The following is a 26,862-nucleotide window of genomic DNA, read 5'->3' on the forward strand; positions in this document are numbered from 1 at the left end:
TCCTAAAAGGAATGTGTGTGAAAGACTATGAGTTGAATATATTTCAGAGAGAAAATAATGGGAAACACTTGAATCTAGATCATTTGGTCCTGAATACCACCTTACACATCAGCTCAGTCCCTCAACTTCATGCATGACTTCTTAAATCCTCTTCAAATGATCTCTGTACTATCTTCACAGTTTCCATCAACCCCAAGCTCATAATAGACCTCGGTGAAGAAAATTAATTGTACACAAAGAGGGAAGAATAACAGTCCTGCATGTAAAGTAAATTTGGAAGTATTCCCCTTGGGATTTCAAATTGGGTCGTTGTTATTATGATGTTAGCTGCTTTTAAATCTTTTCACAAAGGAATGGGCCATGGAAAGGAATTCAACATGCCTTAGCCAATAGTATGATTGATGGGAGAGAATTTCTAAGTCTAAAGGACTAACTTTTCTCCTTTTGCCTTTTTTTTTAAAGTATCATCACAATGAACTTTTGTTTTTCAGACATTTGGCATGTGTTCTGCAGTTGCCCTTCACATCTTTCCTAAAAAGGAGCGTTTCTGTATTTACTTGACATGGAAAAGGATGCATGGTCCAGAAAACAAAACTTTTTTTTTCTTTTAGAAGAATCTTAATGGCCATTTTTATTCCAACGTGTTTGCCCAATTTTTAAACTTTGGAAAAGTTTTTAAGTAAAATTTTAAAGTTTTAGCTCCATTTGTAATGAGATTATACAATATGTAATAGTATTGATAATAAAAATATTTCTTTCTGAGAAATCAGTGTGTTTTATCTAATGTAGTATGCAGAGACAATTTTATATAAAAACCTGAATAAAAAATCTGTATGTTACTATGAAGTTACCAATATGTATTTAGCTATGGTATAAAGTTACCTTACTAATAAGAGTATTATGTATAACAAAGATACTAATAAAGTAACTTTATGTGTATAAGAAACAATGAAAGAACAAATTCTGACTATGAGTTCTGGACTCTGGTAGACAACTTATTCAATTAGTTAATGGAAATCTAGCAAGCTGAGGATGTGTAAATGGTTAGATTTTATCCCTCTGCCCAAGAGTTGTCCAACAGGTATATACTGATACCTGTTGTAGTATCAGTATAACTGAGTACTAATACAATACTTTTTTTCTCTATCCTGTCTACCCTCTTCCTTGGAAGTACAAATATTAGTCTAAAATATTAGACAATAAAACATCATAAGCTCCTTTGAAGTCTGGGTCTAAATTTTGTTCACCAAGGTGAGGCCTTCCTCTATCACATAGCATGAGTACTCTGAACCAACAAAAATTTTTTGTTAGGTAGATGAAACAGTAAGTCAGTGCCCCCCCAGGTAATGTAGATAGCCCTATAAGATAGAGGAAGTCTATTTATATATATTGCTGACTATACATATATATACCTTGGTGACACCAGAGGGGTGCTCTGCCAGAGACTATTTAGATTCTTTATTAGTGAGAAAAGTGATAGTTAATTTGCCAGCACTGATATGGAATCAGTGAAAAGCTGAGTCTCCCTAGGAAGGTATATTATCCCAAATTATTGTGGTAGCCACCAAGGATGGTAATATGGGGTGAAGAGCCATGATAATTTGGGGGAGGGGCTTCAATAAGATCCTTTGTGTTTTGAGGATTCAAGAAGAGAGCTGCTCTATTTTCCCTTTGAGTTGATCTCTGAATGGCAGGCACAATGGAAGAGATGACAATGAAACCAGGGCTGACCCAGTGCTCCTGGAGGTACCCAGCAACCCTAAAAACTAACAGAGGGATCACCAATGTGTATTACCAGTGACCAGTCTGTACCTACAGGAGTGGGGTCGGCACTCCTGAAGAAGCACAGCAGCCTGTGCTATCATATATCAGATTATGCCAATAGTCTCAACAAATGGGGCAGTGAGCAACGGTGGAAGCCCTAGCATGACCAAGATCCATTCCTGCTATGTGCTCTACAGGAAGAGGGTAGATCTGTTCCTCCCTACCTCTACATTAGACCAATGAGCACAGAGATTTCAGAACAATTTAGGCAACAACAGGAAAGATCTAAGAAGAGATACTAAATTTCATTTCAATAAAGCAATGAGAGGCTCAACTAGAAGAAAAACACAATTTAAGAAAAAAATAATAAACTTGACAATACTTGAAGGCTGAATTTTTGGAACAATTCATGCTAGTTAAATGTAGCACATATTTCTGTGTTTGTGTATTTTATTTTTGCAGACATATGTTCTTTTGTATGCTTTCATTATTTAAAAAAATTATTATTAAATACAACATAGGTTGCTTTAATGTTTTAAATTTGGACTAAAAACTTTCCTTTTTTGGTATACAAAACAACTTTTCAAGGATAAAAAAATTTTCAAAAAAAAAAAAAAATAGGCTGATTTATATGCCAGATGTAAGCAACATCTTTTCTAACTCCTGGTTACATTTTGTTGTTTGTTTGTTACCACAACCTTCTCTCATGGGAGTTCACAGCAAATCACAAAAGCATCAGGCTTCTGTTTACTATCAAGAGTGAGCGGATGCTTCTAATGTCCTTTGGCCCATGTGGTCTTTACCAAAGGGTGAATCACAAAAATATTTGGCAAACAGCTCTGCACTGATGGAAATCTTTCCTTAATATTCTTTTATTTGCAAGTGCATGGTATTTGTCTACCTAATGAATCACATAATTTTACTTGATGAAGTTAGAAAAAGCCTTTGGAATAAAATGAGTTTAAATTTGTTCTGTAACAAATAGTCCACTTTTGATGCTAGAAGTAGAAGGCAATATACAATTATTTGAGTAGTACATACTTTATATGTATGAAAGCATGCAGGACCTAATGAATCACATAATTTTACTTGATGAAGTTAGAAAAAGCCTTTAGAATAAAATGAGTTTAAATTTGTTCTGTAACAAATAGTCCACTTTTGATGCTAGAAGTAGAAGGCAATATACAATTGTTTGAAAGCATGCAGGTTAGCAATCAGATGAGAGATAAAAGAACATGTAATGGACACCCACTTCCAGACATGACAGGGTCACTGACACCAGACTTGTTCCCCACCAAAATACAATAAAACTACTCAAAAATATATGAGGTAACTGTTTTTCAAGGAACAGACAAGAAACACAGAACTTCGATCTTTCAAGAGTTGAGCTTCGTGTTGAAGGCTTTCTGCCATAGGGTACACTCTGGGCCACAGCATAGGAAGAGCTACCCCAAGCAGAGCTCAGCAGTCTCACAGAGCAGAAGGGCCAGAGATCTGACCTGGGGAGCTGAAGCAGCTGGAAAATGTAGGACAAGGTACCAAAGAGGAGAAAGCCATGAGAGGAAGAGGTGCTTAATAAATGACACACTGGAGAGAGCAAAAGAAGTCAGTGAGCAGAAGGCAGATCATCAGGTATGTCATACACCTTCAGATCAAGAGAAAAAAAAATTTTCTTAGAAGAACAAAATCTCAGTGACCTGTGAAACAATATCAAATGATTTAATGTGTGTGACTGGAGCTCTTGGAAAGAGAGGAACAGAGCGGAAAAATATCTGAAGAAATAATGACAGAAAACTTCCCAACTGGGGAATCAAGAAAACTCCAACCAGGATATTTTAAAAGTCCTACATTGTGGCCCATCCGAAACAAACTGCTAACAAAAGATAAAGAGAAAAATTTTAACATCACTATAGAAAAAGATATTATATACAAGCTAAGAATGATACAAATTTTGTATCATTGTATCAACAGAAGGTCACTTTCATAAAGTGCTAGAAAGAAATCCTGTCAATTGAGAATTCTATATCCAGAGAAAATAATCTTCAAAAATAAAGACAGTTTTGCATCAAGAAAACTGAGACAGGTCATTGCCAGAGGACTTGCACTACAAGTAATAACTAGAAGAAGTACTTCAGGCTGAAGAGAAATGATACCAGGTAGAAAATACAACTACAGGAAAGAACGAAGAACATGGGAAATAGTAAACATATGGGTAAAAACAGAATATCTTTTTTATTGTCTTGATTTCCTTTATTTTTTAGGTTTTTAAAAAGATTTTATTTATTTATTCATGAGACACACACACACACACACACACACACACACACACAGGGGGGGCGGGGCAGAGACACAGGCAGAGGGAGAAGCAGGATAAATGCAGGAAGCCTGACGCAGGACTCGATCCGGGGACTCCAGAATCATGCCCTGGGCGGAAGGCAGGTGCTAAACCACTGAGCCACTCAGGGATCCCCTTGATTTCCTTTTTTTTTTTTCCTTGTTTTCCCTTGATTTCCTTTAAAGACAGTTGACTTGCAAAATAGAGACACTATATTGTGAGGTTCATAACATATATAGAAAAAATACAATATAAGAACATGAGGAGGATATATAGAAGTATATTACTAGAAGAGTCTTACAATTTATGCTAAGTAGTACAACATCCTAAGTAAATCATAATGAGATATATATATAGATAGATATGAAAACAAATATCCATAGAAAACCTTACATAAGAACGTTTAATATTAGTGGTATTCATCATAGTCCAAAGCTAGAGGAAACCCATGTCTATCAAGAGGGAAATAAATATATCCACCATATATTCAAACATTAGAATACTACCCTGCAAATTAAAGAAGAATGGACTACCAATAAATGCATCTTGAAATACAGCTCCACTTATATTATGTTCAATGGCAGATCACACTAATCTGTGGTCACAGAAATCAGAAGAGTGTTTGCCTATGGCAACCAAGACTGGAAGAGACATGAGAGTACTTTCTGGGGTAATGGAAATGTTCTATATATTGACAAAGATGCTGAATACATGTATATATATACATTTGTCAAAACTCAGAATTGTACATTTGAGCATTTCATATATGAAAAATTTACCTCAATTAAAAAAAAACTGTAAGAGAAGACATTGTTCTATTCTACTTCTGTATTTCAAATTTTCCATAATAAAAGTTTTTTTTTAAAAAACAAAGGCAACTCATAATAATGTATTAATACACTTGTATTAATGTATTATACAATGTATTACTAATACACAATAATTTATTGTATATTTGAAGTTTGCTAAAAGAGTAGATCTCAAGTGTTCTCACCACACACACAGAGTAACTGCAGGAGGTGATGGATATTTTAGTTTCATTGTGGTAATCTATTCACACCACATACATACATCAAAAACTCATGTTGCATACCTTAAAATATATTATTTTATGTGTGAAAAATAAAGATCAAAAATTAAAATTTTAAATATTATAGTTGAAAAAAATAAGCCAACATCTTAATTTAATCTTTTCCTTACTGTATTTGGACACAAACCTATAAAACTCATTGCCAAGTAAAATACAAAGTTATTAAAATAATAATTTTTTTAAAAGGGAAATAGGCCTGCTCAGAAAAATAAGATTCAAAAGTTCTTCAAGATTCCAAAGTTCTTGTACCATAAACCATGATTTGAGGGGAACCAGGATGGCTCAGTGGGATAATCATCGACTTTGGCTCAGGTCATGATCTCAGGGTCCTAGAATCGAGCCCCACACCAGGCTCCCACTCGGCAGGGTGTGTTTCTCCCTCTCCCTTTGCCACTCCCCCAGCTCATGCTTGCTCTCTTTTTCTCTCTCTCAAATAAAAAAATAAGTAAAATCTTAAAAAAAAACAAAAACAAAAACAAAACCCATGACTTCAATAATTTTAGCTGGGAAGATTTTGTTTTTGAATGATGATTGTTTATTCATCTTGGAACCAAGTTAAATCCATATTATTAAATTCGCCTTCCCTTTCAGGCCAGGTTATAGATGAAGTCAGGAAAATATTTAAAGCATGTGTATCAAGAACCTTTCTTCAGTCTATGGTGCACGTCTGTCGGAATTTGTTGGAGCCCCATGCATATGTGACTCAGCCCTACCACTTGCGCGTTCTCTGGTTAGTGCTTCGCTGCCAGTATCTCTATCCCTGTGGCTGAGGCTTTTTCTACAGAAGGCTGCTGCTCTGCCACATGTATGTAGGTAACAAATGCACAAGTACCCTTTCCCTAAGCAACTCTGAACTGGTAATTCTGGGGAGTCGATGTTTAACTGCTTAAGCCTCTCAACACTTGAGCAGGATGATTCCATGTGTTTCATACAGGAGTTCAGAGCGTGCCACCCCATAATCTGCCTGTCTGGCATATTAATTATTTTGAGTTAAATGCGCTAAAAAATGGCAGATGCAAGAAGGCACTTTGACCTTCTCTTTTCTTCCTAGAAGTACAAGATATAACTCCCATATAAAAGGTGTCTTCCCTATACCAGGAGGAAGGAAGGCATTCTCATCAGCAAAGATGGAGAGCAGAGACCAAAGGAGATCTTAACAAATCAACCTTGTTAAACTAACCCTTACTGTTCCTAGTCACTGTTTCACAACTAACTGCCCTAGGCCACACCCCTTTGTCTTGTTATGTTTTCACAACTACTACTCTTCATCCAACCTAGTGCACAGTTGTTTGGCTTTATCTGCTTCTTTGGGTCTTTGTTTTTCTGATGAAGGTGCCTTTGTACGTGTAAAATTACTAAATAAAATTTATGTACTTCTCTTATTGATTTGTCTTATCTCAGTTAATTCTTGGGCCCAGCTGGAGACACTAAGAGGGCAGAGGAAAAATTGTACCTCCCCTGCATTGGCTTAATAACACACTCTAAGCTGTCTCTACATTCCTGTATCCTGTCACCACTTCACACCAGTGTTCTCTGTTCCTCCTAAAAAACTAGTTGTGCTGGGACGAAGGGAGGGGGAAGATATCAAACAGAAAGGGTGCAAAGAATGTTGTATAGAGGGGGGGAAAAACAGATGACAGAATGAACTGCTTTACAGACACATTACTGATCTTGCTATTGCTAACCCTGGACTTCCTTCTACTAATAAGAGCTTTTGCAATTTCGAAATATTAACAGTTAAGTAAATAAGGGAGTTCAAGAAACAATCAATCCTATACCCCAGAATGGCTGCTGTAAGCCTTTAGAGCAGTACTATCACATGGAGCTCTTTTGGTTGCAATTCATGGAAACTTACTAGAGCTCTCTTAAGCACAAAGCCTATGGGCCTTAAGGACACAGCCAATGACTGGGATACTAAAGAAAACTTAGAAAGTCTCTGCCTCCATCCTCTCTCCACATACCTGCTTCATGTTTCTTTTTCTGTTTCCCAGTCTGTGTGGCTACTTCCCAGCACCCCAGAAGATTACATTGGGGCATTGTGCAGTAGCCCAGAGAGAAAAAGAAACTGATTTTCTTCTTTCATTTCCCCTGATATCTCTAACTCTCTTTCCTTCTCCCCCACCAGCCGGATCCAAAATTCCCAGGATAAGTGTTCCGCTTGGGTCAGGTACCTACACTAACACCAATCAACTGTAGAGATAAAGCTATGTCATAAGGTAGGAAAACGGCAATACATTCAATCTAACAGAATGGGGTTAAGTGACATCCCAGAAAATGGATCCCAGTCCACATGGCTGCTACCATGTCTGTATTGGCAGACAACTCAATAGAATCAACCATATGGGTCATGGATGTGTTTAAGAAACTAATGAAAACATTGGACCTTCTTCACAGCAACATGTACATACTCATAAATATCAAACTGTGTGCAAATTTCAGGGTGTTCATGAAACCTCTTGTAATTCATACTTAGACCCTAAATTTAAAACTCTATATACACATCTAGATTTTTCAAATATTGATATCAAAGTTTTCAAATTTTAAATATTGAATATGAAATTATATTCAAAGGTTTTTCAACCACAACAAATGCACATAATGAAATGTTAAGTCTTTTGAGGGAATATAACATGTAGCAGTCTATACACAATCCTGGACTGGGAAGAAGGGGCTAACAATCAAATTTAACAATGGTGTCTACTGTCATCAAATAGATACAACATGGGAGTCCCCCTCATTTTTTTTTCTTTTAAGATTTTATTTATTTATTCGTGAGAGACACAGAGAGAGAGAGAAAGACAGAGACACAGGCAGAGGGAGAAGCAGGCTCCATGCAAGGAGCCCGATGTGGGACTCGATCCCAGGACTCCAGGATCACACCCTGAGCCTAAGGCAGGTGCTAAAGTGCTGAGCCACTCAGGGATCCCCTCCCTTCCTCTTTTTTTTTTAACTACACTTAGAATACTTTCCCATTGTATATGCCCAACATGATCAGACATTTGGGGGGGATATATACCTAGCCCCTCAGCCATTCAAATCATAACATAGGAAAATACCTCATAAAGAGATAAAGTGAATCAAATAATTAGTAAGATCTAGTCCATTGCTACTCATGATGGCCTAGAAAGAAAAAAATCTACACACAACTCAGCCAAAAGTTCTATTCAAAACCCAGCTATTACTATATATAATTTTACCCAAAACAGGCAAAACCTAACATACATAACAGAAGAAAGCTACGGAAATAAAACCAGAAGTAAACACTTAAAATCTATTATGTAACAGGTGAGATATAAATTAAAAATAAGATGCAAGCAATCAGAAAACCTATACCCTTCACTGGTTATTAGGAAGCAGTCAATGATATTAGTAGCACATCCTTAACCTCTAAGAGTATATAATGGAAGGAAATGACCGCATTCTACCACAAAATGCTCTTATATTACAGGAAAAAACAGAATAATAGAATACAAAGAACAATGGTCTAACAGAATTGTATTTCTCATATGCTCTTTAAATATATGTAAAAAGGGGCTTCTGAATACAGTATTATATCCATATATTTTGATTTTACATATCTTGTAGAAGTTTCATATATGAGAATATGAAAACCCAAACTTTATCTTTACTGATACATTTTCTAGGCAATCTCCAAAAGAGAATCTAATTTCCCGAGCATTTGAATCTATAAACTTGATGAAAGCTAGAATGATAAACCCCACTACTGAGCCCGATTACATACAATAAACTCTAAAGGAAAGACTAGATTCCTACAACTTATTGAAATTTTTTGTATTAACTATCGTTGGAAAATATAAGACAGTAATTATATATGGCCAAAGAATTTTTTAAGCAGAGTCAACCACTATACTATTTTTGTAAACAATACTGAACCTATACATTAAGGCCAGCACATAGAGTATAAAAATTAATAAGTTATTGTGTTTCACTTTGAAATTTTTGTACTTGAAAGACTTAAGAGAAAGTATTTTTTATATCACAAAGAATTATTACAGACTTTTTCAGTCATGGATTAAGTATAAGTAGTTTTTAACATTCTCAAGTGACCCTGAAGTTCCATACCAGGTAGTAATTTGTAATTTTGGTTGAGTCATACATTTCACCCGGATACACTAAGAGACTGGTGAACTAAGAGATTTGGTGTTCCTGAGTTACTAAGTAGAAATAATCCTCAGCAATGTGACATCCGCATTTTTCTCTGCTCATTCTTGAATGCAGAGTAACTTTCATACAATATTTAAGGCACAAGGTTTTTTTTTTATTTTTTAACATCTTTTTTTTTTAAATATGGGAAATGACATATGACAGAATTTGCAAATGTGTGGATTCACAAAGGAAGGCCCCTGGATGCCCCTTGTAAGAAAGCCAACAGGTTTAATGATAGCTCAGGAGAGTGCAGAATTTCAGGACTATACATATGTACATCACGTTCTAAGAGGATGTTCAGCAGGCAGAACTGACAAGTTCTTAGTTCTAGGACTTAGTTCTAGGACTCAAACTTAAATTCTGCTATGCAATTCTAGTTAAGATTTTTATTAAATCAAAGTTAATGTACATCAGTTATCCTACTAGAGAATGACAGACAACACTGCATTTCCTTTTTGGATACTAAAATGATTACATCATGCAGAGTTCATCTAAATTCTCTGAATTACCTTTTTGTAATAAATATTTCACCAGAGGAATGACTGGAAGGGGCACTGATAGCAATGCATAATTGTAGTAATTGTAGCTAAAAACATAAATGCCACCTTCTTATGTCTGCATCAGGGAAAGACTCTTGAACACACTTCACCCACATTCCTTAGTTTCATCTTCAAACAAATGGACTGTCCCAAATCACAAATATACCCAAAGCCCGCTGTTGAGACACACAATGAGAAACGGGAATAAAAACAGATTTGTAAATAGACAAGAAACTATCATGTGCTACAGACTATGATTACCTGGAGGTAGGAATTGCAGTTGGTTATTAGCTAATCGAAGGTGACGTAAAGCTCTTAGACGACCAATTTCTGGGCAAACAATTTGTAAGGCATTGTCACTAAGATCCAAACATTGGAGTTTTACGAGGGATCCAATGGCTTCAAAAAGAAAAGAGAGGTAATGGCAAAATCAGTTTTACCAAAGTGTTATGCCAAATCTTTAATGCAAGTACTGCCAATTAAAATATGTTAATACTTGATCTCCCTGCTTCTGTTGCTCATAAATAGTAAAAACATAGATCAAACAAAATTTTATAGGAGTGATAAGACTTCATCTTGATATAAAATATGATACCTTAAAAAGCATAATAAAAATGTTACAGTGTAAAGTACTGTTTGAATAAATAAATCATGAAATGATATATAAGCTAGTTTTGTCTAACCAAAATTGTTAGCTGGACTTATTAAGTTTAAAATTTATCAGGGCACATGCGTGGCTCAGTCAGCTGAATGAACGACTCTTGATTTGGGCTCAGGTCACGATCGCAGCGTGATGGGATTGAGCTCTGTGTGGGGGCTCCACACTCAGCAGAGAGTCGGCTTGAGATTCTTTCCTTCTCCCTGTGTCCCTCTCCCTGCCTGTACCCTCTCCTCTCTCTCTAAAATAAGCAAATAAAATTTTTTTTAAAAAATTTATCTTTTTGAGGTGCCTGGTTGGCTCAGTCAGTAGAGCATGTGACTTTTTATCCCAGGGTTCTGAGTTTGAGGCCCATGTTGAGTGTACAAAATACTTTAAAAATAATAAAAACAGATTTAAAAAGTAATCTTTAAAATTTTATTTTATTACTTACCTAACCATTTATCCAATAATAATTTACCTAACAGGGGGATCCCTGTGTGGCACAGCGGTTTGGCGCCTGCCTTTGGCCCAGGGCACGATCCTGGAGACCCGGGATCGAATCCCACGTCAGGCTCCTGGTGCATGGAGCCTGCTTGTCTCTCTGCCTGTGTCTCTGCCTCTCTCTCTCTCTGTCTCTGTATGACTATCATAAATAAATAATAAAAAAAAATTTTTTTAAAAATAATTTACCTAACAATTATAATCATTTCAGACTTATTTATTTTATCTAAATGGTTAACTGAACTTACTAATTAGGGGGAACAATCTTTGAAACTAATAAATTAAAGATGCTTTATAACTAAAATTCCCTAATACAGCAATCAAATTTTGTTCTATTGTTATAAAGGAAAGTATAACCTATGGTACCTCCTAACTAAAAACTGAAAGTCCACTTACCTTCTGGAACTACAACTATGTTATTTGAGTGAAGGTACCTGTGGGAGGAAAGAAGAAAAAAAAAGGAGTTGCTATCAACCAGTACTTTTGCTAGATAATCAATCTGTAAAATGCTCACTTAGAAATTTATCCAATATAAAGGGATGAAAACTTTCTATCAGACTCTTTAGTGCATGACACAAAACCTGTGGTCATCATAAGTAATACCTTGAGAATGATATTTTATCCTGGAATTGCAATGTTAAACCTATTTACTGACTTAAGTTGTTATTTTAAAATAAAAGCATTCACAATAGCTATATGTTGAGATATTTCTTAAACTCAAAAAACAAATTACTAGTTTTTCTAGTTCGTTTTAAAGTATTCAGGTTTTCAGAAAAACACGTTACGTAAAGAAAAATCAACATTGCAAAAATGAAAATGCAACTTTCAATTTCTAAAGGATAACTTCACAAAATAAATCAAAACTATTTCCAGCGAATATGCTGACTTGAGAACCAAGACTGGAGAGATTAAATAATGATCATTTACAGTATCTGTAAAAATACTCAACTGTCAAGGTACATGACTTATTTCACAGCAAAAGGAATCTCATAAACAAGAATCAAATTCTTTTCTTAAAAAAAAAAAAAAAAAAAGGAAAGGTTACCCTTGCTAACAAGTCCAGACAAGCCTAGTAAATAACACTTTTCCCACTAAAGTATCTTTAGCACACTCTGGTGGAGACTTTATGAAGTCAGCAGCAGCCAACTATTCAGAGCAGAACAATGGTGACAACTAGAGAGCACCTAGCAATAGTTTTAAAAAAATAAATTTATATCACTGATTTTGAGACAAGAGAATTAGATATTTTTTATATTTTCAAACCTATTGTTGTATTTTTTACATCTCATAAATCAATCTTCATAAAGTATGTTGAAAAGAATTTTGAAATTTTCTTCTACATTTTTAAGCCTAACATCAAATGTTGCAATGTTACTGACACAAAATAAGAAAGGCATTACAGTAATACACTTAAGATTATTTAGTTATGCATTAAATAGATTTTGTGTAGGCATTAACCAGCTGGGTCTAACACAATTGAAACAATTGTTCCATTCTATCATATATTTTATTCCTTGCTTTGCGTATATAAAATGAATTCACAGTTTAAAATCAATATTCTTTAAACATTAACTTTAGGCAGGACTACCTAACTGCTTAACAGGTGACTCTAAAATTTCTTTGTGCCAAAAGACCATATGTAATTAAGTGTGCAAGCACACACACATACCTACACATATGTTTGCATTTGTTACACAAAAGCCAAGGTGGCTAGATACCAACATAAAGAGATTACTGATTTTCAATTACCCACAAAATATATGCAAAAGGACCTTAAAATGTCCAAATCAAAATGTGAACTAAGGAGCTCACTTATGAATGAAATAAAAAAGTATATTTTATATTTTAACACATTACATTTATATACAGTAAAATGAAAATGCAGTCTACAGAAAGAAGAGAATGTTCCCAATTCTAACTGTAAAACATAGGTGCCCAGGACCATGCCCTACCAAGTGAAACACCATCTCAACTCTTCAAGATTTTCTGATGTGCAACTAATAAAGAATCACCACTGGTGGGATGGATCAGAGAGCAGGCTCTGGAGCCAAAATGAATGCACCACAGTAGCCATGTCACCAAGGGAAAATTACTCAACTTCTCACTTTCATAATCTATAGAAGCAGAGAATAAGAATACTAACAACAAGGACGTTGTAAGGATTAAATGAATCACAAATGTAAAGCTCCTAGGGCAATCAGAGTACCATGAATGTCACTGTTATAGTTATTGTGAGTCATCTATAATCAAAGATTTAGCAATTTTAAGTAACTTCTCTTTGCTCATTTTTTGTAATTTCAAAGTAATTAAAATGTTGGTGTTTCAATATAACTAGTTTTCATCATATTCTCCTATAATGCAGGAGCTTTCATTCATTGCTGGTGGGAATGCAAAACAGTACAGCTACTTTGGAAAGTAGTTTGGCAATTTTTTAATGAAATTAGATACAGATATTTACTTAATAGTGACATGCCAATGTCAGTTTATTTTTGACAAATGTATCATGGAATTTTAAGATGTTAACAATAGAAGAAACTGGGTGAGAGGTATACTCGAACTCTGTACTCTCTTTACAACTTTTCCATAAATATAAAATTGTTCCAAAATTTAAAAAGTGGATTTTTCTTTAAATTAAAAAAACAGGGCTTTTATTTCCAGCCATGATGGCATAACAGGGACCAGATTTACCAGGCTGCTATAAGCAACAGGAAAATTGGATGGAATATATGAAACAATTATTTTCAGATATTAAAAGCAGGCAATTAGGATTATGTTACCCAAGAGAGAAGAATATAAGGCAAGCCACACAATGTCCCTAGCTCTCTGCCTAGAGGCAAACCGTGAACTGTGGTACATGAATGGGATTCCAAAGTATGTAAGACTCACTGAGTTATGGAGACACAAGTTAGAATTCAGGGAAACTGAGACAGCTGGAAGTTGTGGGGTAGAGGGGTGGAGTTCTGGAGAAGAGGATGCTACAGGAAAAAACAAACAAAAAACCCCCAAAACACCTTTAATAATTTAAGTAAGGATCCTTTGACTCACTGCTGAATTATAAAATGTAGCCTAGGCAAAAAGTGACTGAAAATCTATCAGCTGAGTGGTCCACAGAGATCATACAGGGCTGGAAGGCATTTAAGTTCTGAGCAGCAAGTGTATCAAGTCCTTGCTGATTATTGGGCACTTTCAAATCAGATCCTATAAAGGCCATGCCTCAGTAATAGGGCTAAACTACCCCTAGCATAGAGGTTACACTAGACTGGTCCTAATCAAGTGTAAACACAAGCTATGAAAGGATCAACCTAAATTGTAAATAACTTCATGCCAGAATAATGCACAAGAAAAAGGAAGCCAACAAAGTCTAGAGACTCAGAAATGTAAACCTTGTAAGGATGCTGGCATCCAATCAGAAAGCATTAGGCTAATAAATCAAGAAAATGTGACCAATAACAATGATTAAAAACAGTCAATACCAGCAGATCCAGTATAACAGAGACAATAAAATTAGCAAAACAAGGACATAAGAACAACTATATAAGTTGGATCATATAAGTATATTCAGACAATTAAAGCAAAATATGAACATTGCAAGAGAAGTATTAAGGTATGAAGAAGAACCAAACAGAATTTCTAGAGATCAAAAATATAATGAACAAAGTGAAAGCTTCACTAGATGAGATTAACAGCAAATTAGACATTGAAGACAGAGAAATACAAATTGTCCATACTGAAGAAAAAAAAGACTGAAGAGTGTCAGTGATTAAGCGAAATATTAAACAATCTAACAAACATGTAAGAGTTCCAGAAACAGGGACCAGAGATAAGAGTTAAACAATAAATATCTGAGTATGTCAAAAGATTGCTAAATCTGATGAAAACTATAAAGACACAAACCCAGGAAGTTCAATGAATGTCAAATATAAGAAAAAAGAAAACTACAACAAGGTATATCAAAATCAAATCATATTACATGCAGGGGAACAAATATAAGAATAACAGCAGATGTCACAACAGAAACTATGTACGCCAGAAGATAATGAACAACATAAAAGTGCTGAAAGGAAAAAAAAAAAGTCTTCAAGAATCCTAATTCCAGAAGACCAAAACAAAACAAAACTTTTAAACTATAATGAAGAATGTAAAACAAAAACTCTATGACCTTCAGAGAAAAAACTAATGTGAGATTTTTCTCACAGGAGAAAACCTTCAGGGCCTAATGCTAGACAAGAAGTTCTTAGAATTGACACTAAAAACATGATACATAAAAACAAAAATTGATAAACCAGACTTCATCAAAATGTAAAACTTTTGCTCTACAAAGGAACATAAAGAGGATGAAAAGACAAAATACACATTGGAAGAAAATATTTGTAAACAATATATATAACAAAGAACTGGTTTCTATAATATTTCAAAGCTCTTAAAACTCAAGACTAAAAATAAATCCAAATAGAAAATGAGCAACAGATATATGTGCCTGAAGAAAAGATACAGATAACCATTAAATACTTGAAAAGATGTTCAGTATCATTAACCATTAGAAAAATATAAATGAAAACCACAATGAGATAAAACCACACATCTATCAAAATGACAGAAATAAAAACTAATGATAACACCAAATATTGGCAAGATGTGGAGAAACTAGAACAATCACATCTTGCTTGGAAGAATGTAAAAAGGTGCATCCAACTTAGAAAATTATTTGGGAATTTCTTATGAAACTACAAATCTGGAGCAAAAGTAAAAGAGTAAAGACCTTCAAAAATTCTTTTGCATAAAATCAACAAGAATACTGGCAAAAATGGTAAGAAATCTATGTACAAAACTCTGGAAATTAACCAACGTGATACAGGGAGGGTTTATTTGAGAAAAATGGCGAAATCTCATTAGGTACAATGAGCTGTGAACTTTGGGGCATTTTCACTTCCTCTAATTCTATCCCTCATTTTTCAGTTCTGCAGAAGCAGAATCAACAGAAAAATCTAGCCCAATCTAGCACAATCAAAGTGAAAAGCAGCAGCGTGGCTAGCGCCTGAAGGGACAGAACCAAGTTACAGTTCACTCCCAGAGAACTGCCATCATTTTGACTTGTTTCCCGATTTCCTTGGAAGCCCCCACTTGCAAAGCTATTTTTAACTTGATCTGACTAAAAACTTGCCCAAGTACAAAAACCTTTTCCCCTCGTTGAAACAAATTATGGGCCATTGTTTAACTTCAAAGCCACCTGAGTCAAAAGATAACGCTGGAGCAAAGAACAGACAACCAAAAACCTTGAATGGAAAAGCTGGGTAAGATGTTTCAGGAGCTCTGAAAAGCTCTGGTATATTTCTGGAAGTCTACAAGGTCAAAGGCAGGTCCAGAAATGTGCAAATGCTCAGGAAAGAGTTGAAAAGACCCTAAACAATCCCCTCTGCTGAACTTGAGGCTCCTACATAAGACAGAGTAGCTAAGGCAAAGTTGTGAAATACCAGGCTGAGAGGTGAGGGCCTGCTGCCATAAAAAAACAAAGCTCCTCAGCAAAGACTGGGAGACCTACTGGACTCAGGCAACTAAGGAAATCTCTGCCTAATCAGCAGCTGACCACAAAGGTAACTGAGCAGATACTTTAAAAGAATAATAAGAAAGAAAGAAAAAAGAAAGGAAAAGACAGAACTCTTTCAACTCATTCTATGAAGCCAATATTAGCTTGATAGGTGTCACAAGACCACAGATCAATTTCCCTAATGAAGAAGAAGCAAAATTCCTCAACAAAATAGTAAGCCAGAGGCATCACAAGAAGACAAAGATATCACAAGAAGACCACAGACCAATTTCCCTTATGAATACAGAAGCAAAATTCTCAACAAATTACTAATAAGCCAAATCCAGCAACATATAAAAAGGATTATATTCCACAACCAAATGGTATTTATCCCCACTGATACAAGATTGGTTCTATATACAAGTATCAATCAATGTAATACATTGATTTTCATTTACACTGTCTATATTAACAGAAAAAAGAAAAAATAATATCATCTCAATGGATGAAAAAAAGACCATCTGACAAAATCAAAAATCCTATTGTGCTAAAAATCTCAACAAACAAGCAGTGGAAGGGAATCTCCTCAATAACACAGAGGATACCTATGAAAAATGTATAGTTATCATCACAATAAATGGCAAAAGACTGAAAGCTTTCCCCCTAACATTAGGCAGGAGCAAAACAAAGATACCCAGTCTCACCACTTTTATTCAACATTCTATTTATAGCCAAGGAAATTAAGCAAGAAAAAGAAATAACAGGGATACAGATTAGAAAGAATCAAAGCTATCTTCATAGGCAGATGACATGATCTTGTTTGTATATGGGAAATCCTAAGGAATCCACAAAAAAAATAAAATAAAATAAAATAAAAATAAAAGAATAAATGAGTTCAAGGTTGAAGAATATGTTGATAACATACAAAAATTAGTTGTATTTTTTATATACAAGACAATGAATAATTCTAACATGAATTAAGAAAACCATTCTATGTGTAATAGAATCAAAAAGAATAGTTAGGAATAAATTTAACAAAAGAAGCTCAAGATTTTTACACTGAAAAGTGTTCAATGTTCAAACAAAAAAATGTTGAAAAAACTGAAGACCTAAATTGAAAGACACCTCACATTCATAGATTAGAAGACATATTATTAAGATGGCAGCACTCCACATATGGATCTAAAGATTTAATGCAATCACTATCATCAATTGCAGATGACTTTTTTCTTTAATAAAGAAAGATGCAGATGTTAACAAGCAGATGTTAAAACTCACATGGAAATAATACAAAGGACTTAGAATAGCTAAAATAATTTTGAAAAATAAGAATATGGAAACGCAAGGGACTTAAAAAAGTTAAAACAATTTTGAAAAACAAGAATAATTAGGAGGACTCAGACTTCTCAATTTTAAAACTTACTATGAAGCTACAGTAATCAAGTTTGTGTGCTACTGGAAAAAAGACAGACATATAGATCAATGGAATAAAACTGAGAATCCAGAAATTCACCCACATGTCCAATTTAATGGGGAAAGAGTATCCTTTCAATAAATGGTGAGGAGCTATTTGGACCTGCACATACAAAACAAGTTAGACCTTTACACTGTAGCATATGCAAAACTTAACTCAAAATGGATCAAAGACCTAAATGCAAGAGCTAAAATTATATAGCCTGAATAAGAAAAACAATTAAATCTTCATGATGATGGATTAAAAACAGTTTCTTATATAGGATACCAACATAAGATGCCAGATAAAAAATTATCAAGAAAGTAAAAAGGTAAACTACAGAATGGGAGAAAATATTTGAAAAGCTTGTTCTGATAAGTATCAAATGTATAAAGCATTCAAATATATAAATTATAAATCTCAAATATATAAAGCACTTAAATATATGTAAAGCCATCTCAAATATATAAAGCAAATATATAAAGAAATCTTACAATTCAACAATAAAAAGACTAATATCATAATTTAAAAATGGATGGATCTGAACAGACATTTCTCCAAAGTAATATACAAATGGCCAGTAAGCCCATGAAAAGACATCATTAGTCAGAAAAATACAAAACAAATCTATGATACCAATCACACCTACCAGGATGACTATAATCAAAAGTACAGAAAGTAACAGGTGTTGATGAGGATGTGGAGAAATTAGGATCCTCACATATTGTTGGTGGAATTGTAAAATGATGCAGTTCTGGAAAATAGTTTGTCAGTTCCTCAAAAGGCTAAACAGAGTTAGCATTGCGATTCTACTCCTAGGTATAAACCCAAAAGAACTGAAAATATATGTTCATACATAAACTTCTACATGACTATTCACACTTTCATTAATCACCATAGCCAAAATGTGGGAACAACTAAAAATGTCTATCAACTAAAGACTGAATAAACAAAACATGGTATATCTATGCAATGGAATATTACACATCCATAAATAATGAATTCTGAAACATGCTATGACATAGACGAACCCTGAAAACATGCTATGTTAAAAGAGCAAGACCTAAAAAAGCCACATATTGTATGATTGTCCTGGACAGGCACAGCCATAGAAACAGAAAGCAGATTATTGGTCACTGAGGAGTTATTAGGGATTGGGAAAAGGGAGGAATGAATGCTAAGTGGGTTTCTTTTGAGGTGATGAAAATGTTCCAGAATTAGATAGTGCTAATGGTTGCTCAATCTTGTGATTATACTAAACACCACTGAATTTTATACTTAGAAGGGCGAATTTTATCATATGTGAATTATATCTCAACAACAACAAAATGAAACATGTAATTATGGTATGACTCAGCAATTGCAGTCTTAGTCATTTATCTCAGAGAAATGAAAACTTATTCACATGGGACACCTGGGTGGCTCCAACGGTTGAGCGTCTGCCTTTGGCTCAGGGTATGATCCCAGGGTTCCAGGATCAAGTCCCACATCGGGTTCCCTGCATGGAGCCTGCCTCTCCCTCTCCCCCTCTCTCTGTGTGCCTCTCATGAATGCATGAATGAATGAATGAAGAAAGAAAGAAAAACTTATTCACAAAAAAACATGTATAAAAATGTGCCAAACAGCATTATTTATTACAGATAAAAACAAAACTACTGATATGTCCTTCAATGGGTAAATGGTCAAAGAATCTGCATTAAATCCATACCATGAAATATACTTCTCCAACAAAAAGGAACGAACTACTCATACATGCAACAACTCCAACAGATCTCAAGGGATTGTGCTGAATGAAAAAAAAGCCAAGCCCGAATGGTTACATACTATGATTCCATTTATATAATATTCTCAAACAGATACAGTGATAGAGATGGAGACCAGGGTAGTAGTTGCCAAGGTTTGGGGGACTGCAGAGAAATGAAAGGGTAGCTCAAACAATCCTTGCAGTGATGAAAGTACTCTCTCTACCTTGACTATGGTAGTGATTACACAAATCTATACATGAAAAAATTGCACAGAACACACACACACACACACACATACACACACACACACACACAAATGGCTACACAGAAAATGATGAACACTGAGTAAGATAACACCAGTGTCAATTTTCTGGTGCTTATCTTGTACTACGGTTATGCAAGAGGTGAATATTGGTGGAAACTAGAAGGGTACACGAGATCTTTCTGTATTATTTCTTACAATTACATGTGATTCCACCATTATCTCAAAGTAAAAAGTTTAATTTTAAAAAAAGATGGAGAAATAAAGACTTTATTCAGGTAAATCTGAGAGAATAAAAGATATTTCTCATTTTAAATTTAACAACCTAAATTCAAAATTAAAATGATGACTTCTGTCAGTTATGAGTTTAGTCTGTCAGCTCAAAACCTATCTTTTATGCTTGCTAGAGCTAGACCCTGTCAACACATCTCCTTTGTCAACTGGCCTAATGTAAAGCTGTCAAAAGGGGGCCCCAGAGTGACCCTACCAGATGACAGCAGCAGGAAGGCCCTCCCTTCTGGGTCCAGTCCTCCTTCAGTTGTTTACTTAGCACAGGAGCCAAGGCCCAGAGGCACTCACCTCAGCAGCCCTCTTGGAAAACCTCAAGCCACATTCTCAAACTATGAATTCCCCCCGCCCAGCTCTGTAGCAGCTCTTGGCTGCACCCTCAGGCCACTCTCCCCCTACCCAGCAATGAACTTCTAAAGACCAGCTTCAACCAGCCTCAACCAACAGTCTTACCACCCTGTGGCCACTTCTGTGGTAGCTCTACTCACACTTCAGGCAGTTGCCTCCCCATTAGCCATACTGCTTCTACAGACCAGCTCCAGATTACCAAAACCCTCCTGCAATAGTGAGCTGATATTAAAGATCAGCTCCAGCCTAAACCATCTGGCAAGCTCCTTCACACCAGTAGGCTGTATGTTCTTGTGGCAGCCAGACCTCCACCAAAGAGATCTAAATATCAGCCTAGGGGACGGTGTTCTCCTCAATCATTATTCCCTTCATTGTCTACTTTCCCTCAGCCCAGAAGACCTACTTTTTGTACTTACTAATTCTGAAAACCTTAGACTCCTTTTAACCTCTTTTGGTAGCCAATAACATTTAGTCAACAACTTTTTAATTTTTCCTGTTTAAGGGAATGGTTTCTACCTCCTAACTGGACCCTGACTGACATATACATGATGTGTACACGTATATGTATACTGATAGATACACACACAAACACAAACATATGTAAGACATACAATAGCACAAATAATGAAGTACTGATATAAAGTTCCTGTTACACATGAAGTGGTACATTATGTGAAGGCATACTGTAACAGGTTAAAGCAGCACAATATCAACCTTAAAACACTGAAAGTTAATAATCCAACAGTGGTAGTAAAATGGGATCCTCCATAACACTAAAATAATTTTAAAGGAAGAAAGAAAGGAGGGAAAAAATAAATAACAGCTGAGACAAATAGAACACAGGTTGTAAGATGGTTGACTTAAACTCAATCATATCAGTAATCATATTGAATGTAACATGATCTAAAACACTCCAGTTAAACTGCCCAGATTGTCAGATCAGTCAAAAATCAGAGAACCAACTAATACAGACTTCAAGAAACCACTTGAATTATAAAGACAGTTAAAAGAAAAGGTTAAAGTAGTTAGAAGAAAAGAATGCAAGTTCCAATTCAGTACAGCAAAATAAACTCCTACTGGACTTCTCCTCTGGCAGATAACAACTAAAATCCTAATGCGTGCATACACATGCACATCCATGCGCACACACACACACACACCTCTAAGGTACTGCAGTGTAAACAAAACAAGCCAATTCTGGCAAAGAATCTAAACTTGGAAGGAACTGCAGTGAGTGAGTTGAGTTTTGTTTTTTTAAGCAGCATTTTGTACCTTAAAGGCAGGGTATAGACAGTTACCAGGCAAAGTGGCTAAAATTCTGATAGGAAACATCAGTCTTACTACTCTAAAGAATAGGAGGACAGGGTTCAGGGCAACCATGACCACTGGCAATTAAAGGGAGAATACCAGAAAAAAAGAGCCAGAGAAGGAGAACCCTAAATTCTACTTCTAAATTTTGCCTAAATCATTGGCCATTTTAGAACATACAAATATGGAAAAAGCTACAGTTAAAGGTAAAAGAACTGTACTGAGACTTCAGCTGCCTTCCAAGAAACAGTTCACTGCTTGAGTTAAACCAGGTAAATTTCCTGCTAAAGCAAAAATATCAAATATAGCAGATTACAGTCTTCAAGACACAACATTCCTAATTGTCAGGATAGAACCTAAAGTTATGCAACATATGAGAACACAAGAAGATGTGGTCCATTAACAACAACAACAAACAATGGCTATCAAGCTCAAGATGAGCAAGATGCTGGAATTAGCAGACAGGAAATTTGACGTAGTTATTATAGCTATACATAGTGATCTAAAGTAGAATATGCCTATAATGTAAAGATGGGAAATTTCAGTAGGAGGGAAGGGAGGGAAGACAGATGGTCAGATGAATGAATGAATAAACTAAATAAGATCTGAGACTGAAAAAATTACTGAATAAAGGTGAATAACACAATGAATATGACAAAGGAAAGAGTTTATGAACTTGAAGAAAGCTCAATAAAAATAGTCTAATGTAAAATGCAGAGAGAAGGGGTGCCTTGGTGGCTCAATTGGTTAAGCACCTGTCTTCAGCTCAGGTCATATCACAGGGTCCTGGGATTGAGCCTCATGTGGGGCTCCTTGCTCAGCAGGGAGTCTGCTTCTCCCCTGCCCTTCCCCCACTCAGCTCCTGCTATATCTCAGTCTGAAATAAATAAAATCTTTGGGAAAAAAAAAGAACAAAGAGAAAAAAGACTGAAGGAAACATGAACAGTGCCTTAGAGGATTGTAGTACATCATCATCAGATACAACATATGTGTAAATGGTGCCGAAGAAGGCAGAATAGTGTATAAAAAAATATTCAAAGAAATAATGGTTGAAAATGTATCATAAAAAAAAAAGAAAATGTATCATATTTGGGAAAAGACAAATTCAAGAAGCTCAGCAAAGTCCAACATAAATACAAACAAAATTATAGCAACGTACATCATAGTTAAATTTCTGAAAACCAAAAAAGAAAATCTTATAAGTAGCCAGAGAAAAAGGATATATTAATACATGTGGAAAAGTATTAAAATCCAAATTATATATAATATACATAATACAGAATTATATACTATTTATTCATTCATATTACATAACTTAGATTATATATGAACATATATACTTATATATTATTTATTATGTGACACATAATAAATATGTAATATTATATGTAATATATAGTACATATGTTATATACAATTAACTACATATATATTACATAAAAATACATTTAAAGGGCTCAAAGAAAAACACTTCAAGCCTGAATGCAACCACCATTGTATACATAATACAGTTTGGAGTATTATACTACAGTCTTCTTCATCTTCATGATTGTTTCACTGTTTTGCCTGAAGGCCTCAAGAATTTTTTTCTGAAAAAGGTTTTGAATAAATTCCACACCCATTACTAATGACAATTATTGAGAAAGTAGGAATTAATGGTGTGTTAGGCAGCCTCCAAGACAGTCCCCACCATCTCTACTATCTGGCATTTAGGCCCTTGTGTAACAACCTCCCCTTAAGTGTTGGGCTGGACCTACTGTCTTGTTTCTAACAAAATATAGCAAAAGTGATGGGATTAGATTAGAAAGAGACTAACCTGCATACCCTCTCTGGCTCTTCTTTTTTCTGTGAACTGATGGAAGCCAGCTGCCATGTTGTGCATGACACCACAGAGAGGCAAGCCAACTGGCAAGGAACTAAGGGAGTCAGTCCCCTGGCCAACAACCAGCAAGGAACTGAGACCTTCAGACCAACAATTTAAGATTAACTGAATCCTGCCAACAACCACATGAGTAAACACAGAAGAGGATACTTCTTTAGTTGAGCCTTCAGGGAAAACAGCAGCCCTGGGCAACAATCTTTGATTGCATGCCTTGAAAGAGACATTGAGGCCAAGAATGCAGCTAAGCCCAGATTCTAGACCTTCAGAAAATAGGAGACAGTAAGTGTTTTGTTCTTTTAAGCACCCCTACCCACAGTTTAAACCACTACATTCTGGGGTAATTTGTTAAGCAGCAATAGATTATTGACACAAATGGATATTTACTTAACACAATAGAATACATATACATTAATCGTAAAGCCAGTGTTTTTCTTATGGGGTAATGCTGGAGGCATTCCTACTAAGGTCAGAAAGAAAACAAGGATGCCCACCATCTCTAGTACAATTTCACACTGTTCTGAAAGGACTAGCCAATGCAATCAGACTAGAAAAGATAATTAAAGGCATAAGGTTTAGAAAAAAAAGGAATAACACTATCTGTATTTTCAGACAAGAGGGTATGCCTAAAAACCCTGAGGAATCAACCATAAAACTAACTCAAACAATAAGATTTCAGCAAGGCATCAGGGTATAAAGATAACACACGAAAACAAATGGTGTTCAAATATTAAAAGAATAATCACTTAAAGAGGTAACAGGTAAGAAAATTCATTTATAATAGCAAAGATTATATATTAAATGTTTAGGAATAAACTTTAGAAATATTCAAATCCTACATGAATGAAACTATAAGGAACCTTTAAAAACAAAAAGACTTAAAATAATTTTAAGACTTCCTTCTTCTTGAAAATGCATACTGATTATTTAGAGGTAAACTAAATGATGTATGCAACACTCTCAAAAGCTTCAAAAAATACACACATATCATGGAGGCCGAGAAAATTAAGGCCATTCTACTTTAAGTTCAGGGTTAGCACAAGTACAGCCATCCCAGGCCCCTGTGAATAAGAGCTGAAATTTACATTACTTCAGTTACAGGAGAAAAAAAAACAGCTTATAGCTTAACATCCTAGAAAGCCCCATATTAGAATAAGAACAGAGCCCAAGCCAAGGGCAGGAAGCCCATGTTAGAATAAGAACAGAGCTCAATGCCCTTGAAGGCCCCATATCAAAATGTAAACAGAACTTGAGGAATTGCTCCACCCCTTCTGGAGGTCCCCTAGACCAGCCCTTAAAACTAAGCTGAAACCCACCTTGGGGTCCAAGTCCCTGCTCCGCTGTGTCGGGTATACTTGGACCCAAGCTCAAGCTTGTAAATAAACCCTTGTGTGTTTGCATCGGTGTCGGCTCCTTGTTGGTTTCTCGGATTCACAATCTTGAGCACAACAATATATATATACACATATATAAAGTGAATGAGATTGAGGTGCCTGGGTGGCTCAGTCAGTTAAGCATCTGCCTTTTTGGCTCAAGTGATGATCCCATGGTCCTAGGATCAAGCTCCGTATCAGGCTCCCTGCTCAGGAGGGAGTCTGCTTCTCCCTCTGCCCCTCCCCCTTCTCATGTTTTCTCTTCCTCTCTCAAACAAATAAATGATATCTTTAAAAGAAAAATAAAGAGAATGAAATTAAAAACTTGATAAAGCAAATGAGGTAGAAAATCAAAGATGTTTAAACTGATTATAATCAAGAGGAAAAAACCAGACAAATCTGGACACTAAAGACATTAAGTTGGGGAGAGACTGGGATAATTTAAATATGCAATGTATATTAGATGATATTACTGAATTCATATTACTTTTTTTCTTGTTGTTAGAGAGAACGTAAGCAGGGGGAGGGGCAGCAGGAGAGGGAGAGAGAGAATCTTTTTTTTTTTTTTAATTTTTTTTATTTATTTATTATAGTCACACAGAGAGAGAGAGAGAGAGAGGCAGAGACACAGGCAGAGGGAGAAGCAGGCTCCATGCACTGGGAGCCCGATGTGGGATTCGATCCCGAGTCTCCAGGATCGTGCCCTGGGCCAAAGGCAGGCGCCAAACCGCTGCGCCACCCAGGGATCCCGGAGAGAGAATCTTAAGCAAACTCCACATATGGCAAGGAGCCCTGCTAGGGGCTCAATATCACAACCTGAGCCAACCCAAGAGTTGGATGCTTAACCATCTAAGCCACCCAGGCGCCCCAGAATATTACTTTTAATATGTGATAATATAAGTACATGCAAAATTGCTTTCATTCTTAGTAGATACATACTGTTATCTATGTATCTATGTATGTATGTATTTAGGGGTGAAGTATCATAATATCCGAAATTTGTGTGTGTGTGTGTGTGTGTGTGTGTGTGTGTGTGTGTCTACATGCATGTGAGAGGACTGGAAAGGGAAGGAGGGAGGGAAAGGATAGGAGACAGAAAGAGAAATAAAATGTGGCAAAATATTAACTGGTTAAATTAGGTGAAGCATATATGGAAGTTCATTGTACTATGCTCTCAATTTTTCTGTTAGTTTGAAATTTTTCAAAATAAAAGGATGGAGGGAGGGGAAGAAATGACAGACTCCCAGCTTAAAGATGGAGTTGTAAAGTTAGTTTTCCTTCCTTTACTTTTTGAAAATCATGCCAAATAATAAAGAACAAGAAACAGCAATGAAAACACCTCCTTCAACAAAAATAGGAGGGAGCTGGAAAGAAAGAAAGGAAAGAGAAGATTCTAAATATCTTCCTTATAGGTAAATCAACAGATACTTAAAGTTGATGCACTAAAAAAAAAAGGTGTAGGGACGCCTGGGTGGCTCAGTGGTTGTCTGCCTTTGGCTCAGGGCATGATCCCTGGATCATGGGATCCTGGGATCCAGGTCCCAGGATCGAGTCCCACATCGGGCTTCCTGCGTGGAGCCTGCTTCTCCCTTTGCCTATGTCTTTGGGCCTCTCTCTATCTTTCATGAATAAATAAATAAAATCTT

At 35.7% G+C, this 26,862-nt stretch overlaps 1 protein-coding gene across 6 annotated transcripts in view; it reads right to left on the reverse strand.

The window, feature by feature from the left end:
- The window catches only part of LRRC28 (leucine rich repeat containing 28), a 164,322-nt gene that overhangs the window by 108,945 nt on the left and 28,515 nt on the right, over positions 1-26,862 (reverse strand). For all 6 annotated transcript variants that reach the window (XM_041752717.1, XM_041752716.1, XM_041752712.1 and 3 more), the window contains exons 4-5: positions 11,433-11,470; positions 10,157-10,294 (exon numbers count right to left, since the gene is read on the reverse strand). In XM_041752717.1, coding sequence (XP_041608651.1) covers positions 10,157-10,294; positions 11,433-11,470 — 176 coding nt within the window. The remainder of the gene's footprint in view (positions 1-10,156; positions 10,295-11,432; positions 11,471-26,862) is intronic.

Source organism: Vulpes lagopus, chromosome 4 (assembly GCF_018345385.1).
Source record: "Vulpes lagopus strain Blue_001 chromosome 4, ASM1834538v1, whole genome shotgun sequence".
Classification (NCBI taxonomy): domain Eukaryota; kingdom Metazoa; phylum Chordata; class Mammalia; order Carnivora; family Canidae; genus Vulpes; species Vulpes lagopus.